At 48.0% G+C, this 15156-nt stretch overlaps 3 protein-coding genes across 3 annotated transcripts; 2 read left to right on the top strand and 1 right to left on the bottom strand.

Moving 5' to 3' along the window:
- Positions 1-2078: 2078 nt before the first annotated feature.
- LOC117643729 (protein takeout-like) lies at positions 2079-7040 on the top strand. The gene is made up of 6 exons (XM_034382793.1): positions 2079-2177; positions 4210-4302; positions 4559-4703; positions 4874-5007; positions 5486-5644; positions 6728-7040. Exons 1-6 carry the CDS (start codon positions 2096-2098, stop codon positions 6880-6882), a joined length of 768 nt encoding a protein of 255 aa, XP_034238684.1. The 5' UTR covers positions 2079-2095; the 3' UTR covers positions 6883-7040.
- A 957-nt stretch (positions 7041-7997) lies between these two features.
- LOC117643730 (protein takeout-like) lies at positions 7998-14486 on the top strand. The gene is made up of 6 exons (XM_034382794.1): positions 7998-8153; positions 10574-10666; positions 10739-10886; positions 12386-12519; positions 13012-13167; positions 13896-14486. Exons 1-6 carry the CDS (start codon positions 8084-8086, stop codon positions 14045-14047), a joined length of 753 nt encoding a protein of 250 aa, XP_034238685.1. The 5' UTR covers positions 7998-8083; the 3' UTR covers positions 14048-14486.
- Positions 13131-13658, bottom strand: LOC117643732. The gene is made up of 2 exons (XM_034382795.1): positions 13313-13658; positions 13131-13195 (listed from the first exon to the last, which is right to left on the bottom strand). The coding sequence occupies exons 1-2, from the start codon at positions 13611-13613 to the stop codon at positions 13164-13166; spliced, it is 333 nt and encodes a 110-aa protein (XP_034238686.1). The 5' UTR covers positions 13614-13658; the 3' UTR covers positions 13131-13163.
- Positions 14487-15156: the final 670 nt, after the last annotated feature.

Genomic DNA, 15156 nt, shown 5'->3' with positions numbered 1-15156 from the left:
CCGTATAGGAGCGAGAGAGACAGAGCGACGAAAACGACTCTCGGAATCAGTCTGCTGAAGCGCTCCATTCCACTTCGCATTGCAGGCGGACTTACTTCCTGCACGCAGTACCGCCTTCCGTTCACACTTTTCTCCATTTTTTTCTGAACCGGTTCGCGCGCGAAGGTCCCCGCTGTGTTTGGTTCGATGACCCAGCGACTCGCGACATAGTCGCTGATGACGCCAGAGTGGTCGATGCCCAGGATTGAGCACCAAATGCGAGCACCGTGCCGTGAGCTGGCCATTTTCTCGGGCTGGAAATCGTGTTGTCACCGGTAGTCACCGTCCCATCCACCCCGTCCGAGGGCTCTCCCTCGCACTGAGAGAACCTTACAAACTATTTTAAGCCTTATAAAAAAAAATCAGTTCGTTGCACACTAAATGTTATGTACAATTTTGTACTAGACATCACAGTTTTTTGTGCTCACGAAATTTTCGTACAATTTTCGTACGAAAAACTGCACATTTTTCGCCATTTTTGTACACACAAAATTGTTCAAAATTGTAAAAATTCGTACGAAAAGTTCGTGTACAAAAGAAACTTTGATGTCTCGTACAAAGTTTGTACAAAAACATTTAGTGTGTATAACAAACTATTTTGAGCATACATAAGCTTACAAAGAAAATACTTCGTAAATTACGAACTGTTTCTTTGTACAACAAAGTATTTTAGTTTCTATAATGTATGCTCAAAATTCTTCGTAAGGTTTTAAGCGTGCGCGGAAAACGACAGTGTGAAAATTTGTTGTCACTTTATGACAAAATCGTGGATGATATTTTCATCACTTTCAAATGATGACGGTCTCATCACGAATAGATGACACTTTTATCAAATCTCCTATGCTTATTGCATTGGCGAGACAACAATGTCATCAATTCTTGATGACACCTCTTGTAAGGAAAATTAGCCTTGAAATTGTCATCAAGAGACGAGTCCAATTTTCACAGTGGCGGCGGAAAACACACACTACTAAAACAAGGTAGGTTTACGCCAGACCGCGTCTTGTCGTAACAGGCTTCGCGATGTCTCGCTGCCTGTTCCTCCAATCCACGCCTGGCGTACCTACCTTGGCCTGCGGCGCTAGCCTGCCTGCGGCAGGCAATGGCTTGTCCGTTGTCGGTTATTTTTTAACTTGTTGAATGCTGGGGGGCTCCGCCCCCCAGACCCCCCTACATTGTAAATAGAGTTTTTTATCTACAGATAACACGATCTTGACCCTTGTCACTTTTTAACTTGTCGGGGCTGGGGGGCTCCGCCCCCCAGACCCCCCTTTCTCCAAGACAGAAGTGGTCTATCTGCAGAAATCTCTATTTTTCGCCGTTTTTTAGGTGTTTTTCGCCTATAAAAACTGAACCAGTTGAGCTAGGATGGTGAAATTTCGCGTGTGCCGAGCCAAGGACATACCTAAGAAGTGTGCAAAATCTCACCGAGATCGGCCGAGCCGTTCAGGAGGAGTAGTGCGGACAGACAGACAGACCGACAGACAGACAGACAGACAGACAGACAGACCGACAGACAGACAAAACTTTTCAACCCCACTGGAGTAACAGGCTTCGCTATCGCTCAGCCAAAAAACACACACTACTAAAACTGAGGCGAAAAGAACCCTCTAATGAGGGTTAGGTTAGGTTTGGTTAGGAACCCCTTATTGAGGGTTCTTTCTCATTCATTTAGATAGAAGTAATTTGATGTTCATGCTCCTGTATGCTTCAAGAAGTACGCTAGCACTACTGGTACTACTAGTTTACTTGAAGAAAGGTGTAACGTTACGCCCGAGTTTTACCAGTGAGCACGGCGGCTGGTCGGAAAAACCGCGGCGCGTGGCGGCGGAACGGAAGAGCGCGTTTGTCTGCGTCCTGGGAGGAGGAGGAGAGTGGAGGGAGAGGGGAGGAAGCGGCGGGTCCGTGACACCCGGAGGATCCCAGGGAGGATCCCGGAGGCGGCGGGGCGGTGATATCCGCCTCGCGGAAGTGGATCGGTTCATGGTTCATATATAAGCCGCAGAGGAAGCGGCACATGTGACTCAGTTGAACCGATCAGTGCCGCTCTACCACCATGGCTCGCTCCACGTGCACCACCGCTTCCACCGCCTTCGCCCTGCTCTGTCTGCTCGGCTGCGTCGCCGCCGCCAACCTCGGTTAGTACCAGGCCCGAGTGCCACCATATTAGAAGTCACTCCACTATAAGGAAGAGAGCTAGTATACATAAACAGTGGAACGCCCAATGCTCTCCCCAAATGGAAGCTTCCATCGTCCATGACTATTGGCATATTTGTGCACACTCTAAATGTCTTATGGTGGAAGGCTGCACCAACAAATTATGGTCATGATTTTGCTCAGAATACAAACGAAATTCGTCAAAATATCTGAAAGAAAAGGTACAGTGAATTTTCAATGGTATGTTATAATCTCAGCTGCACCTCCATAATATAGACAATTTCACCATGATACACAGACAATCTTGACTATACAACTTTTAGAGTGCACATACACAGTAAATGTCTTACGGTGAAAGGCTGCACCAACATAATATGGTGGAGATTTTCTCCATAATACCAACGAAAATCGTCGAAATCTCTGGTACAGTGAATTCTCAATGGTATGTTACGAAGTCAGCTGCACCACCATAATATGGAACATTTTCACCATAATATGGAGAATCCTCACTGTAGAACATTTAGAGTGTACACACTAAATCTTTTTGTACAAATTTTGTATGAGACATCACAGTTTTCTTTTGTACACGAACTTTTCGTACAAATTTGTACAATTTTGAACAATTTTGTATGTACAACAATGGCGAAAATGTGCAGTTTTTCGTACGAAAATTGTACAAAAATTTTGCGTGCACAAAAGACTGTGATGTCTCGTACAAAATTGTACATAATAAGCTAGATGTACAACTGAATACGTAAATAAGAATCATTATTTCCAAGCTTAGAAAATTTAAGAATTTGTACCTTATTTGTGCATAAATTACTCCTGCACAAAAAGTTGTGTACAAAAAGTGCATGGGGATTTAAGCATTTAACGTGTGGCAGGGATAGCGCTGCTTATGATTTTACCACGGTAAAAACGGTACCTGGTTTTCCATGGTTTTTTGCAGGAAGCCTATGGTAAAGACTTAGGGGCTTTGCGATTTCCAGGGGCTTCCTGTGAAAACCAGGAGCCGTCTTTACCGTGGCTCATTTCAAAAAAAAACACTTCGTTCAAACTGGGAGGAGCTCTGGGTTCTGGCGGTCAACGTCTACTGCAGTGGTGGCCACGAGGGGTTACCCACTCGGTACTTGGGCGTACACACGATTCCGGATTCCCGCGATTCCTGAACAAATCTTGCATAAAAGGAAAGGTTTTTGAAGATTTTTCTTACCTTTTGAGTGTTTTGTGTCTAATTACATATCCCTCTCCATTGAAACTTTTAAGATTTTCGATAAAAATTTTGAGCAAATTACGAATGATTCCCGGACTGAGTGAACACACGATTCCCGGAGTGGGTAACCCCTCGGGTGGCCAACATGGTAGTGGCTCTCGTTGCGAGAGCCCGGAGTCAGAGAGCCCAGAGTTCTTTCCAGTTTGAACGCAGAACAGGCCTTAGATTTATCAGTGCGACAGTCCGACATGTCAGACAAAGGTGAGAACGAAGTAAGTCGTCGTCCCGGGCGAGGCTGGCGCCCGGTGCGTCGGCAGCCCATCGCACAGCGCACCGCGCGGCGCCAAGGAAAGGCACCGGCCGGGCGCAGCGCCGCGGCGACCTTCGAGGAGTCATTTCATTTCGTGTCCGTTGCATAAGGCGGTCCTGCCGTGCCCTGCCCTGCCGTGCCCTGCCGTGCCCTGCCGTGCCCTGCCGTGCCCTGCCGTGCCCTGCCCTGCCCTGCCGTGCCCTGCCGTGCCCTGCCGTGCCCTGCCGTGCCTGCCGTGCCCTGCCGCTGCCCGTGCCCTGCCCCGTGCCCTGCCGTGCCCCTGCCGTGCCCTGCCGTGCCCTGCCGTGCCCTGCCGTGCCCCTGCCCCGCCGTGCCCTGCCGTGCCCTGCCGTGCCCTGCCGTGCCCTGCCGTGCCCTGCCGTGCCCTGCCCTGCCCTGCCCTGCCCTGCCCTGCCCTGCCCTGCCCTGCCCTGCCCGGGGCGCGGCACCTTTGTGACTTGGACTTGAAACCGGCGTGCTTCTGTTCCAGCCGACTATGTCGTGCCGTGCAAGAGCAAGGACCCCGGCCTCAACGAGTGCGTCCGGCAGGCCGCGCAGGACATCATCGTGAAGGGCGCCAAGGGTAGGTGAACTCAAACTTGGAACTGACGCTATGTAAACTCGTCTGAAGCGTAGTGGTACGCTTCATTCAAGCCTAGAACTGCGCTGGAAGACCTTATGCTTGAAGTCAAGCGTAGAGCAGAAATTAAACCAAACATTTAAATTTAAGGGAAATGAGTCGAGCGGACTACTGCTGCGCTTGAAAACACGCGTAAAGTGCGCTTCAGTTACTCGGGCGCGAACCAGGGTCTTGGCCTTTCTGACACACTTCTACTCAGGCATCCCGGAACTCGGCATCCCCGTGCTGGACCCCGCGAAGGTGGGCAAGCTGGAGCTGGAGAGGAACGGTGCCCTGACCATGAGCCTCGTCTTCAACAACTCCACGCACTACGGGCTGGCCGGCATCAAGATCCGCAGCGCCAGGCAAGTCCCCGCGGCCTGGCAGACACCAGCACACTCTTAAAAGCCTATGAAGCATTTGCTTCATAACTACGAAGAAAATTACGAGCGACTCTTCGTAGAGTTTTTCCTGTGCTCACAGTGTGCGTCATCTTCAGCGGACTCACTCATAATCGTGTCTATTCGCGTTCCAGCGTCGATCCCAGAAACAATGTGTACAACTTCTCGGTGCTGATCCCGCACTACGTCGTGTCCGGGGAGTACGACATCAACGGCAGGGTCATCTTGCTGCCAATCAACGGCCGCGGCCAGGCCAACCTCACTTTCAGTAAGTCTCTCAGGCGCACTCACTCAGGCGCACTTACACACTCACTCACTCAGGCGCACTCACTCACTCACTCACTCAGGCACTCACTCCATCAGGCGCACTCACTCACTCCATCAGGCGCACTCACTCACTCAGGCACTCAATCAATCAGGCGCACTCACTCAGGCACTCACTCACTAATTCACTCACTCACTCACTCACTCACTCACTCACTCACTCACTCACTCACTCACTCACTCACTCACTCACTCACTCACTCACTCAGGCGCACTCACTCACTCACACAATCAGGCGCACTCACTCACTCAGGCACTCACTCAGGCACTCACTCACTAATTCACTCAGTCACTCACTCACTCACTCACTCAACTCACTCACTCACTCACTCACTCACTCACTCAGTCACTCACTCACTCCACTCACTTACTCACTCAGTCACTCACTCATTCACTCACCCACTCACTCCCTCTCGTTCCAGCCAACACGGAGGCCGAGTGGAGCTTCTCCGGCGTGCAGGAGCAGAGGGACGGCCAGACCTTCCTCCGCCTGGACAAGCTCGTCACCAGGATCCACGACGACTCCCCCAAGAGGGTGCAGGTTCACTTCGACGGACTGTTTGGCGGCAACAAGCTCCTCGGTGAGATAGACACATGGACCGGAAAACCGGTGGAGGCGGCCAATTTTCTAGACGCGCTTTAAGCCCCAGAGTCGCCAAACTGTTCTTGAAACGAGCGTGTGACCCCCACCAATGGATTCCTCGTTCGGAGAGCAATCCATTGATGGCGTCACACGTTCGACTCGGGTCCCATTTCGCGACTCTGCAGCTTAAAACGCGTCTAGGATTTTGGCTCCCTCGACTGGTCTTCTGGCCCACTGTGAGACGGCAGCCTAAATCCGATTCCGAGCGGTTGAATAGGGTACTTTCGTAGAATCCTGAACCGGATGCAAGCAGACCAGCAGACGCCAAATTGGCCGGAAACTAACCTCTCTTCGGATCCAAAACTATGGCCGAGCTGTACAAATATTGCTCGCGAAACACATATGCACTGCAAACAAGTATCAAACGACTGTTTATGTTCAAGTGTGGCCGATACCTTTGACGAACGTCTCTTTCCCATGTCAAGTTTGGATCTACTTCCGCCAACATGGCGTCTGTGTGCTTCCGGTTCAGGGATCTACGAAAGTACCCTATTGGGCGTAACTTTACTGAGAAAACAAATGTGAAGAACTACTCCGCAAATGAGATGACGCGGTCAATTTTCTAGATGCTTTGCCGCGCCAAATGATGTGGTTATTTTAGTCTGCATCCAAGCTGTTTGAAGCCTAATCCTTGAGGCGCAAACGTGGAGAACTCTGTGGTTCGAAGACGAGACAAACCGCGTTTCCTGGTGCCAGCCACGCACTCTGCGTTTGGCGCCGAGAGCACTACGTGCATTTGTACAATTTTGTACCTGGTCTCGCACAGTTTGAAAACATGCGAACCGTTTGGTACTAATTTGTACCTAGAATCGCACAAATTCATGTGAAATATACGCACGAATTTGTATGAAAAGCACGGATGCGCTGACGAGACCACGTACATTGAACAAAGGAATTTAGCGTTTGGCCAAAGTAAGCAAGCACCGCGTCACGTCATGCGTGAAACTGTCCGCGTTCGCAAACTTGTTTTCTCACCGCCGAACTTGAACTTGAACTCACTGTACCACCTGGTTTCCGACAGGCGACACGATGAACAACTTCATGAACACCAACTGGAAGGAGATCACCCAGCAGCTCAAGCCCAGCGTGGACGCGAGCTTCAGGCGCCGCATCCTGCCCGTCGCGCAGCGCATCGTGTCCAACTTCCCCCTCAGCCAGCTCTTCAGCGACCTGTAACGCACCGACCTCGACCGCTAGAGAGTCTTTATGCGAGTGCTGTAAAAATGTGTTGTCACTTCATGACAAAATCGTGTATGACATTTTCATCTCCTTGGAATTCACTGTAAAAAATTCCGTACTTTTGTACCGAAATGGTACAGAAAAATATAGTACGGAGGTACGGAGAAAAGTACGGAACGTTCCGTACTTGCTCCATATGAACCCATGTAAATGGGCACGGAAAAAAAGTACGGAACGTTCCGTAGTTGGCAAGTACGGACGGTCCAGGCAAATCATTGACCAGACATGTTCCGTACTTTGTCCGTACTTTTTTCTCACAGTGAATGATAAATGATGACAATGTCATCTTGAATACATTTTCGTCACAGCTCCCATTGTACGGGCGTGACAACGATGTCATCAACTGATTCGATCAAATTACGGAAAATTATCCTGGAAATTGTCATCATGTGACAACCAAAATTTTCACAGTGAACGCTCGCATGCAATGAATGACGCCAGAACGGAGCGCTCACGCCCTCTGCAAGAAGGCCGTGGCAGAAGGGTTGCCTGTCGCCCGGGCGCTCCTGGTCTTCCTACCTCATAGCAGCCACTGTTTGTCATTTATTAATTAACTTATTTTGTCAAGTATTTATTTGTGTGAAATGATGTGTGTGTAGAGTTTCTACATTTGTGTGATCGTGTATGTGTGTAGATTTGTGTATGTGTGTGTGTGTGTGTGTGTGTGTGTATGCGAGTGGGGGGTCTCCTTTTTCATTCATTTCTCATTCATTTAATACGTCTAGTCATGCATGTCTTTGTGTCATTTCCATCTTGTTTATTTTCAAGTGAATTTGTGCAGTGTGATCAAATAGAATACAAATAATCATAAGTATGTTTTCCCTATTTTATTGAACACAAACAAACCGTTTATCCCTGCCACTACCGAACAAAAAAGAGGTCTAGGTGACTGCAGCTACGTCGAGCCCATGTGTCGAAAGCCGAGCCGAGTCGAGTTGAGCCGAGCCGAGGCGAACCGAGCCGAGTGGAGCCAAGCCGAGCCGGGCCGTGGCGAGCTGGCGTGCCGGGGCTGCCGGAGCCGGGCGGGGGTGCCCGGTGTGCCGGTCGACCGCGTGCTGGGCAGCGCCATGGCACCGCCCTGCTGATAGTCTTGGACCAGTGGAGCTCCGAGTCGCCGCCGGAGCGCCCTGCCATCATCATGCCGTCTGTCTGGGTGGCGGTGTGTGTCCTGGTGCTGGCCGCGCACCAAGGAGTCGCCATCAAACTACGTGAGCAGGCCAAGTTTGCTTGACTTACTTCGCCAGGAAGGCCGCAGTCTAGTGCTGTCTTTTGTTTTATCGCTGTCATCGCAAGAGGGTGTTATGATTTCTCCGTCTGCAACCGGATCTTGTGGCTTGAGATCGATACCATCGTCTGCAGCTTGAGCACACTCTCAGCCGGTTACTGACTTTTTCTGATTACGAGACACATTTCTGAACCATAATACTATTGAATTATTATGTACACTATTTTACAATACTAAGTATTAAATTGGCCATTGCTCATTACTGCAGTATATTTTTTTTTTTTTTTATCGATCACAAAGAATATTTTACCTTCTTATGAAAGAAATCTAAGTACTAAGTTAGCTTACAGGAATACGTCTTCTGATGAGAAAGTGTCAGTAACGGGCCAAAGAGTGCATGTCTGCAAGAATGCTTTAAAAAAATATTTTTAAGAACAGTTTTCAATGTCAGGTGGCTTATTTTATTTATTCACAAATGAAAGAACGCTCTTCAAAAATCTGCATCTCAGTGGGAAATAATAATTGCTGTGGGTTAAAATGTAATCTATCGCTGAAGCCTTTTCCTGTGTGTTCCTCGACGGAGGCACGAAAACATGTATCTCTGTACTGACTTCCACTTGACACACACTCAACTTCTTATGCTCGTTTTTATGCGTATTACGATGGTTTTTCATCGTAAGGTACGCATAAATTTGCACATACGTAATATGCATAATTTTTCATCGTATTACGCATGAATTTCAGCGTATTACGCATGTATATCATCGTATTACGCATGAATTTGATCGTATTACGCATGAATTTGATTGTAGTACGTATGTTCTCATTTCAACGTATGTTACGATGGCCCTTTCATCATAAGAATCTGAGGGTGCACCCTCTAACTGTACACACCCCAAATTTAGGTGTGAGCGAGTGTAGGTTAATATTGGACAAGCTCGTTGTACACACGGTAAATGTTTTTGAACTGTTTTGTATGACCCTGCTCTCAGACAATTTTGAGCAGTTGAACTTCTTGTGCGAGTTGTGTGAGCAAAGTTTTTTGAGACAGTTTCGTTGAGGCAGTGTTCACTCTACGATTAATTTCTTCTTTTCTTCGTAGTTATAAAATAGGATTCAATGAAAATATTGCACTCTTGACCTGCATCCAAATTTCCACAAGCGTCACAAGTGGAATCCATCGCGTTCTTTTTTTTCTAGTACAGATGAAGCCATGCAACAACACAGCCAAACCGGGGATTCCAATGCTCCATTTTATTATCTCTGAAAAATGAATCACTGACCAACTGACTTCCATCAAATTATAATAAAGAGCCCGAAACGACAAACATTTATTGAGTTTACAACTTCTGTAGCCTTAATGTGTTACAAATTTAATGTGACATGTGCAGATGTACTTTTCGTTCAAATTTGTACTTGAAACTGCCAGGGCAGCTTGGGATCCATGCACTAACTATCCAATTTTTTCTTGTAATAATAGCTGTTGGGCTGACGTGTTACTCTGGTCACTAGCACTGCGCAGAAAACGTGTACTTGGTACAGACTAAATGTTATGTACAATTTTGTACGAGACATAACAGTTTTTTGTGCAAACGATTTTTTCGTACAATTTTTGTACGAAAAACTGCACAAATTTCCCCTTGTTGTGTAAAATTTCGTACAAATTTGTTCGAAAAGTTCGTGTGCACAAAAAACTGTGATGTCTCGTACAAAATTTGTACAAAAACATTTAGTGTATAGGCATTATCCAGAAATTTAAATCAAAACTAAAATTCTTCGAAAAAATCCTTTTTATTTCTAAGCATTTTTTTTTTTTTTGGGAATACGAAGCCATTTTTAGCAATACAAAACCCTCAGCGCCTTCCGTTCCTCCAATTTTCTTCCTCGTTGTGAAACAAATCTCCGTACAGTAGATCTCTTGCTGTGTTCGTGAATGAGAAAAAGTGGCAGCATCGCGTACGACCCTGCGTCATGTCGAAATTAACTTACTTCAAGGACAACGGTCGCCGGGGTGTCCTGCACCCCTCGAGGGTGCTCATGTCGCGGGCGGGACAGATTGGAAAATCTTTTTCCCCTACTCTACTCACACGGTTTGACCAAACGGACGGCTGAGGACGTCCCGTCAACTTAATTAACCGAATCGAGTCAGTGCAGTAAGTGATACACAATCGGGGTCCCCGCTGTCCGTTTCAAAATCCGGGCTGTGTCGGCAATGGTCGGTGGCCGGCACCTGCACGCCGCGGCGTCTGGCGTCTCCGAGCCGAAGCCGGTTCTGGGGCCGCGCCGCCGCGCCGCCCAACGAGTCGCCTTGGTGACCTTGAGGACGAGCATGTTGGCCGATCTGTGGTCACTAATTGCAGCATTGCGCGGCGCGTGGATTCACCCTGTTTACTGTTTGTCCAGCATCGTACCTCACCGCCTGCTCGCGCTCGGACCCCAAGCTCAACGAGTGCGTGATTCAGAAGGCGTCCGCCGCCATCCCGTTCATTATCAACGGTGAGCTAAACCGACTAACCGGTCGAGTAAACGGCAACGCAAACACCGTGACCGAAAACATGACATTCGCAGGAGACCCCAAGTACCGGGTGCCCAACATGAACCCCATGGTGATCCCCGAGCTCGCCCTGTGGCAGGGCACCAGCGCCGTGGGGCTCAAGATGGCCTGGAAGAACGCCGAGATCCACGGACTGAAGGACGCCAAAATGCTGGAATGCGAGTGAGTGAGACTGACTGGGAGGCCGGGGCAGTGACCTGGGACCTCGGCGGGCAGAGCGGTGCTGGGCGCAGCTAGACTGGCTACGTAGCCCAGCAAGTTCCTGTTTTGTGTAAACAAAACCAGCTGAAGGCTCATTATTATTGCTTGAACTCCGTTCAAATCACTTTCACGATCCAGTTTTGCATTTGTACTCATCACATCCCGCGTCTGTGCTTGCGTTTTATTGCGCTAGTTATCCTTTGCGTGTGAATTTCCTCGTGAGTTTCCACCGCTTACAGAGTGCTTAAGGTGCGAGATCGCGGACCGGGGTCCAAGCAACGGCTAAAGGAACTTAGACCGTTGTATTGACCGGAGTCCTCTCATGCGAATACTCCTTGCCATTTTCGTTCAGGCAGTTCAGGCAGTGTAGCACTTTCCCGAGAGATGGCACCACAGTCGAGTACTTCCAAAAAATTAAAAGGTCCTTGTTGGGGGTGGAGAGTCCTATCCTCACTGTGCATCATCTTCGTGTCAATGCCGCCTGATTTGGCAGTGTAGTTGCCGGTGCGGGCGAGGCGAGCACCGGCACCCTCGTCAAAGTGCACAAAGACAGCTTGACAGGTGCCACTCAGCATGGGCACAGCAACGGGTGAACTTCTGAGATTTCAAATTTATCAAATCAAACTTGTTTTAGCCGTTTTCCTCGTCTCATCGCGGTACCAGGGGTATATAAATTTATCCCAATAGTGCAAAATGAACGGGTAGTGTCCGCGGCCTAATCCTGTTGTTGGCCCTTCTGGGGCTGCCCCAGTGGCCGAGCGCGCTGCCGGTCCTGGGCTGCGTCTCCAGCGGGGGGAGGGGAGGGGGCAGACGGAGCGGAGACAATAGATCGGAATGCAGCGAGGTGTCCATCATAAACGCGTCGCACCGACTCGGCCGTCCTGCACGCAGTTCTGATTCTTTCCGCCGCGCCACCCTCCGATGCCTCAGGATTCGACCGCCAAATTCAAAACGTGTGAAAAGGACGGAAAAATGAGTGAAACGGCAAGAACGCCTACGCAAAAACTATGATAGGTACAGCGAATCCGAAAACGGATCCGTGTAGGGGAAGGGTGTCCGGAGGGCAATTGATCAGTCCGAAAGTAATCCGACAATTATTAGTGCCATTGGGGTAGCGTCAAAGAAAAGAGCGAAAGTAGTCGGTTTTGAACACCTCACCAAACGTACAAATATTGATCGCGCGACTCCCAGCCTGATCAATTGCCCTCCGGACACCCTTCCCCTACACGAATATGCTTTTGGTTTCCAGATCAGTCGCATAGTTAAGCCGTAGGCGTTTTTTTCCGTGAGCGCTGTTTTCACACTTTCATCGTTCAATATTTCGGTTCAAAATTTTTTGAAAAGAAAATCCTTTGAATGGGGTGCTTGTATTGTCGTCCTTAATGAATGTACAAATTTTGAACGAAATCGGTGACCCAAAATTTACGCGATCTAGCACCTTAACGATTGTTCGCCCACAGCATGGACGTCCCCAAGAAGCACACCAGGCTGACCTTCTTCACGCCCAGCATTAGCTTGACGGGCACCTACACCGCGTCCGGGAGGGTGCTGCTGCTGCCCGTCACCGGGACGGGGCCCTCCAACATCACAGTCAGTACGTATCACCAAACCGCACAAATGTATTTGCAGTTTCGTTTCCTTGAGCATGTGAAATTTTTCGTACGAATCTCACTTAGAAAAAAACACAACAAAAGTACACAAATTATTGGCAAATTTTCTATCAGGAATTAATTGTAATTTCAAAGTACAAGGAGTATTGTTGTACAAAGTACGATGAAACCAGCATGACGAGTGCTGTGCAGTCCAGGCCTCGTGGTTTGTACAACTCTCGTTCGTTGTACTTTCTACACGGTAAAAACGGAACCTGGTTTTCGCAGGAAGCCAATGGTGAAGGCATAGGCGATTTCTAGGGAGTTCCTGGGAAAACCAGGAACCGTTTTTATCGTGTACAATCCCTGTTGTACTTTTGATGTACTGTTTTTGTTGTACTTTTCACACTTTTGCATAGAGTTACGCTTTAGTTTTACCAGTGACTCGCACACAAAGACACACACTACTTTAACTGTCAATTTTGGAACTGATGCAGAAAACATGAGGATCAGCTTCGACTACGACTGGCCTGTGAAGAAGCGCGCCAACGGCAAGGAGTACATCGACATCCTGAACCACAAGATGACTCTGCACGAGCTGGGTTTCATGCAAGTGCGCTTCGAGAATCTGTTCAACGGCGACCGCCTACTAGGTGAGCAGGAAGCATGCGTCAAATTCTTCTGAAAAAAAAAAAACGCGTGTTCACAGTTTGAAGAATTTAATTTGTGTCACCGTCCTACACTTTTTGTCAATGCGTGGTCTGTGGTTCAATGCAACCACAGGGCCGGTGAACGCACCGTGTGGGTCAGACCGTTTCTGACACCTCCAGGCGTGACACATTGGTTTATCACTCTTGCAAGCGTGAGGCCTTTTTGGTTCCAGCCAAATAGAGTCACTGTGGGACAAAATAGTGAAAACCAATAATGAAAAATAGTGAAAATAGTAAAAACAAATAGTGAACAACTTTTCAACCAAAAAAGTATGTGGATTAAAAGCCCTATACCTGTTGCTTAGGCGTGACAACAATGTCATCCATGAACTAGTTTGATATATTCTTGTTGGAATGAAAAATAGCCTTAACATTGTCATCAAGTGCATTCTCCTAAATGTCTTGAAATAAAAATTCCGATAATACGAAGGGAATGGCGCAAGCATCATAGTGCGAAGGGAGTTTCGTTTCGTACTACGATGGTTTTACTTGTTTCTTACAATGAAAATGATTGAAACGTTCGTATACGAAGAGATATTGCTTCGTGCTCCGAACTCACTATAACATAGCTCAAATTTCATTGTAAGTCAGTTAGAGAGTGAAGTGTGCACAGTATTTCGCGGTGTGCAAAGACAAAACTTAAGCCGTACTGGTCACGCGTCTGGTTCCAGGGGAGAACATGAACAACTTCATCAACGAGAACTGGCAGGAGGTGTCCAAGGAGTTCGGTCCCGGGGTGACGGAGGCGATCGGCGAGGTGTTCAGGCTGGTGCTGAAGAACATCTGCGACCTCGTGCCGTACGACACCGTCTTCAAGCCTTGAGGCGGTCGCTGTGCTGCGCGCCCCCTCGCCGGGCTGGGCCGGGCCGTGCCGGGCCTTGCGTGGGAGTCTGGAGTTGCACCATTCACTGTAACGGTCGATCGAGCACGCATCGGCGCGCGCGCACGACGCCTCGCGTGCAGTGCCTGTCGGCATGTGATAAGACTTTGACTACTTTTCATTTCACCTACACGGTAAAAAGTCTACGAAGCAACGATTCGTGACACGCCCCCAAAAACGGCGTTTCTTGAACCAAAATAATATACTTGTTATAAGTGAATTTTCTTGAATGTGTCAAGAAAATTCATTTATGGCAAGTGAGCGATTCTCACGTTTCGGGGTAGTTTTGGCGTCTCTGATTTGCCGAAAGTGAGAAATATCCAATTAAGTTTCTCTGATTATTGGGGTCCTGGATGATACTAGAGTTATGGCAATGGTATTTATAGTAAAGACCTTGTACTACCTTCCTAAAAACATGAGCCATAAGGTATTCCCATACGTTTTAGTGGGTGTTTTGATCACGGAAATTACGTTATCACGGAAGTTACAAAGTGTGAAAATCGGCTTTAACGGCTGACTCGGGCTTGCTGTGGCTTAAAAGTCGTTCCAGGGTCAAATGATACTCCAAGCCCGACATTTAAGCGGAAAATTTTTTCACCTAGTGCTGCTGCAACATTGGGTAAAGGGTGCCACGGAAGTTACAGGTAATTGTTGATACACGCCATTTTATAATGCTCTAGCCCGCTTTGAGACCGTGTACAGCATCTTAGATTTCCGCGACCCATGCAATTATATCCCAGGGACTCCACTTTGATGGCTTGTGTCATGGAAAGTTAAAAGTTTGGCTTGGGGAGAAGTCCAGAGCTGCCTTTTCGAAATTTGTGTAGTGAAATTGAATATACGGAGGACATTTTTCGTTGCAGCATAAGTACCTTTGAAAGAAGTCTGGCGTATTGGTCTTCGGTTGAAATAAGCTCGAGACACTGGTGAAACAACGGCATAAAAATTATGCCCTTTAAGGGCGTAAACGATTTACGCCCTTAAAAGGCATAAATCGTTTACGCCTTTGGGAAGGGCATTAAAATTTTGCTTGAAATTCCTATACCATTTAC

The sequence above is a fragment of the Thrips palmi genome, unplaced genomic scaffold (assembly GCF_012932325.1).
Source record: "Thrips palmi isolate BJ-2018 unplaced genomic scaffold, TpBJ-2018v1 HiC_scaffold_17, whole genome shotgun sequence".
In the NCBI taxonomy this organism is placed as follows: domain Eukaryota; kingdom Metazoa; phylum Arthropoda; class Insecta; order Thysanoptera; family Thripidae; genus Thrips; species Thrips palmi.
The sequence above is the reverse complement of the archived record's forward strand: the minus strand, read 5'-3'. Positions and strand labels throughout refer to the sequence as shown.